Source organism: Crocuta crocuta, unplaced genomic scaffold, assembly GCF_008692635.1.
Source record: "Crocuta crocuta isolate KB4526 unplaced genomic scaffold, BGI_CrCroc_1.0 scaffold142, whole genome shotgun sequence".
NCBI lineage: Eukaryota > Metazoa > Chordata > Mammalia > Carnivora > Hyaenidae > Crocuta > Crocuta crocuta.
The window spans coordinates 1,497,305-1,500,853 of NW_027528892.1; the positions used below are offsets into that span (position 1 = coordinate 1,497,305).

Genomic DNA, 3,549 nt, shown 5'->3' on the forward strand with positions numbered 1-3,549 from the left:
AAAAAATGTCTTCTTGTTTTCTCTCTGCCAAAATATATGTCTTCCTCCTTTGCATTTTTTTCTGGTGAGATATACGACTCATAGACTAAAAAGGCACGACACAAACGCACAGTTAGCAAAGAATTATCAGTGGATCACCAGACTGAGACGTGGAATGTTAGCTCCCATCCCAGAGTCCGTAGAAGATTAGCTTAACCCATCCAGCCCCACTGTTCTCAGTGTGCTGGGAAAATCTTTCCGGGTTTTTCTAGATGGTTCACTACCCACAATACATCCTAAACAATATTACCGTTTTGCTGGCTTTTGAATGTTTTATAAATGGAATCCTACTCCATGTATTTGGCTTCTTGCACTGAATTTCTTTGTAACTTTCATCTGTGCAATTGTGGGTTTCTGCACTCCTTCATTTCATTGCTGTATAGTATTCCATAGCATAATAGAGCACTGTTTATTGCCCTGCTATATTGTTGATGGATGTCTTATTCTGTTCTGGCTGCTGTAACAAAAAAAAAAAAAAAACACAGACTGAGTAGCTTTTAAACAACAGAAATTTATTCTCAGTTCTGGAAGCCAGAAGTCCAAGATCAAGGGGCCAGCATACTTGCCTTCTGGGGAAGGCTCTCTTCAGGGTTTATGGCCACTGCCTTCTTACTGCGTCCTCACATGGTGGAAAGGGCTAGGGATCTCTCCGGAGCCTGTGGAATGTAGACACTAATCCCATGCCTGAGAACTGCAACCCGCATGACTTAAGCACCTCCCGAAAGCTCCATCTCCAAATACTGTCACATTGGGCTTTAGGGTTTCAACATGTCAATTTTGATGGGGATGCAAACATTCAGACCCTAACTATGAGGTTTCAGTTGTTCAGAGTTTGAGGCCGTACAGATTTGCTGCTGGGAATGTTTCTCTACGTGTCTCCCCGTGCAGACGAAGGAATTTCTCTGGGCTTGTGCCTAGCAGTGGGCTTACTGCCTCACAGGATATGCGCATCTTCAGCCGCATTAGAGCATGCCAGTCTCCCTGGCATCTTATATTTAAGAAGCTCAAAATGGAATCCTTGATCCACATAAGACCTCGCCCCTACCCAAACTTGTTCTTCCCCTTTTCTGTCCTTAATACAAAATCCCACCACCCAGCCAGTCCCTCCTGATTCCTCCCTTTCGGCTTCTTTCTCTCGCGCGCTCTCTCTCTCATGTTCCACCTATAGAATTCATTTCGAATCCACCCGTTTCTCTCCACCACTAAGGTCTACCCCCCACCCCATCTTTCCTGCTGGACTGCAAATCTTCTGACTCCATGGAACCCCTCCAATCTTCACTCAGCAGCCAGCGGGAACTTTGTAAAGTGCAAGAGCGGTCACATCCACATTGAAATCTTGCTTTCGAGGGCCTGGAGGGCCCAGCAGCCCCTGCGTGACCTGACCCTTCAACCTCAGTTCCTCCTTCCCCCTCTGTGCTCACCCAGGCATCTTGCTTGCTGGTCTCTCATCACCCTTCAGGTTTCAGATCAAATGTCACCTCTGTGGACAAGCCCACAGGACACCTGAACTGAGAAGGCAGTCTCTCAGCCACTCACTCTCTTGACACCTTTCCTCATCTCCTTCAGACTGCTCAAAACCATCTGAAAACTACTCTCTATTACTCTTTTCTCCACCCTACCGCCCACACACTAAAAATATAAACCCCGCGAGGAGTTGTTTTCTTCGCTGTTGGATCCCCAAAGAGGACCGCAATGCCTGGCACAGAAGAGGCACTGGGTACAGGAATGTAATCTAGTGCATGGAAGACAATATGAACGGCTGGCCCCATCCCTGATGGGTGAATCCTATCCTAGGGGTTGGATGTAGCGTCTAAGGTACATACTTGGACACCTGGAGGTGGAGTGTAAGAGATAGGGCTCTGCTTAGGGGTAGAACTTTTCTTTAAGGGGACAGTTTGGTTTTTAGGGGGCAGGGCTTATGGGATTGATGGTTTCTAAAGGGCATGGTTAGCCCACTGGAGATGGATCTTGTGTTTAAAGGACAGGGTTCCATGTAGATGAGACTTAAGCCGTTTCTGATTTTAATGGTCATGCACTCGCTAAAGGACTCAAAATTGGTCAGGAGGGAGGGAGGGAGGGAGGAAAGATCTTTATTCAGGGGGCCTGTCCTTAGTCGGGGAGGGAGAAACCGCCACCTCTCTGGAGCCAAGGATCAGAAAATGAGACAGCAGTGACTGACAGGACGAGGTTTATTGGGGTCCTGGAGACATTAGGGAGCAGGTGAGGGGGCAAGGTCGAGGCTCACGGGGGGAACCCCCTAGCCAAACCCCCTTCCCCTTAGGGGTTGAGGGGAACACAGAGACAGACAAACCAACAGAGATGGGAAGACGGACAGGTGCTACAGCAGAGTAAGAGGAAAACCCCAGTGTCACCACCTCCCATTCAGATGGGTCACAGGATGGGGAATGAAGTGGACTGGCCCACACTCCAGGGCGAGGGAGGAGTGTCTGCTGTATTCACCTAAGGAGGGTGGGGGGCGGGCCACGGTCTGGACCAGCCCATTCCAGTGGACAGGGGTGTGTATCTGATTCAGTTCATCCTACTAGGCAGGGGGGATTTCAAACCAGCCTATTCTAGTGGTTGGGGTGGGGAAGATCATTAGGGTTGATCCATTCTGCAGTAGGGGCAGGAGACCTAATTGGGGAGGGGGGTGAGGGCAGGGGACATCTACCCTGGTCCTCTTTCAGCATCAGGAATGAAATGGGGTGGGAGCGGGGGAAGGCAGATTCCGGCTATATCCGTTTTTGGGGGGGGGGGCACCACCTGACTGGTGGGTAGCATTTGGAGGGGATCTAGGGAAATTCTGGGACATGATCCCCCCACATTCTCCAGATCAAGGTCGTTGGGAATGATGGCTCTCAGGGAGGGGGGCAGCCTTCCCTTGGAGGGAAGGGTGCCCATCTTTCATTATTAGGGCCCTCAAAAAAAAAGACGAGAAGTACTTGTGGCGACCCATTTCTCATTGCTAGGTCCCCACAGCTTGGAGGCTGCCTATTGATTTGGGGATGCCCAGCACGTATTCCGGGGGCCTCAAGCTCAGGGGTCTCTTCGTGGACCCCGGACCCCAGAGCTGAGGAATCTCTCCGTGTATTCGCTGCCCTCCAGCTCAGGGCCCTGTGTGGGCGTCTGGTGGCCCCGTCTCTCCAGCCAGGGTCCCCTCGCTGCGGGGCCCGTGGACCTGGATCCGGACCCGGCCAGGGCCCCGAGTCCAGCCCCCCTCCCCGGGGAGGGGCGGCCCGGCGGAGGCGCGGCCTGGCGGTGTCAGTCCATGCCCCGGTGCAGCTTCAGGTGCCGAGAGAGGTTGCTGAGCGTGATGAAGCCCTTGCCGCAGATGTGGCAGGGGAAGGGCCGCTCGGTGCCGTGCAGCAGCCGGTGGCGCTTGAGGTAGCACTCGTGGCGGAAGAACTTGCCGCACTCGAGGCACGGGAACGGCTTCTCGCCCGTGTGCACCAGCACGTGCCGCTCCAGGTCGCGCGGCGAGCGGAACAGCTTCTCGCACTCCGAGCAGCC

At 52.7% G+C, this 3,549-nt stretch overlaps 1 protein-coding gene across 1 annotated transcript in view; it reads right to left on the reverse strand.

The window, feature by feature from the left end:
- Positions 1–2,210: 2,210 nt before the first annotated feature.
- Positions 2,211–3,549, reverse strand: part of FIZ1 (FLT3 interacting zinc finger 1) — a 3,682-nt gene continuing 2,343 nt past the window's right edge. Inside the window, exon 4 of the mRNA XM_077756940.1 lies at positions 2,211–3,546. Coding sequence (XP_077613066.1) covers positions 3,301–3,546 — 246 coding nt within the window. The 3' untranslated portion in view covers positions 2,211–3,300. The remainder of the gene's footprint in view (positions 3,547–3,549) is intronic.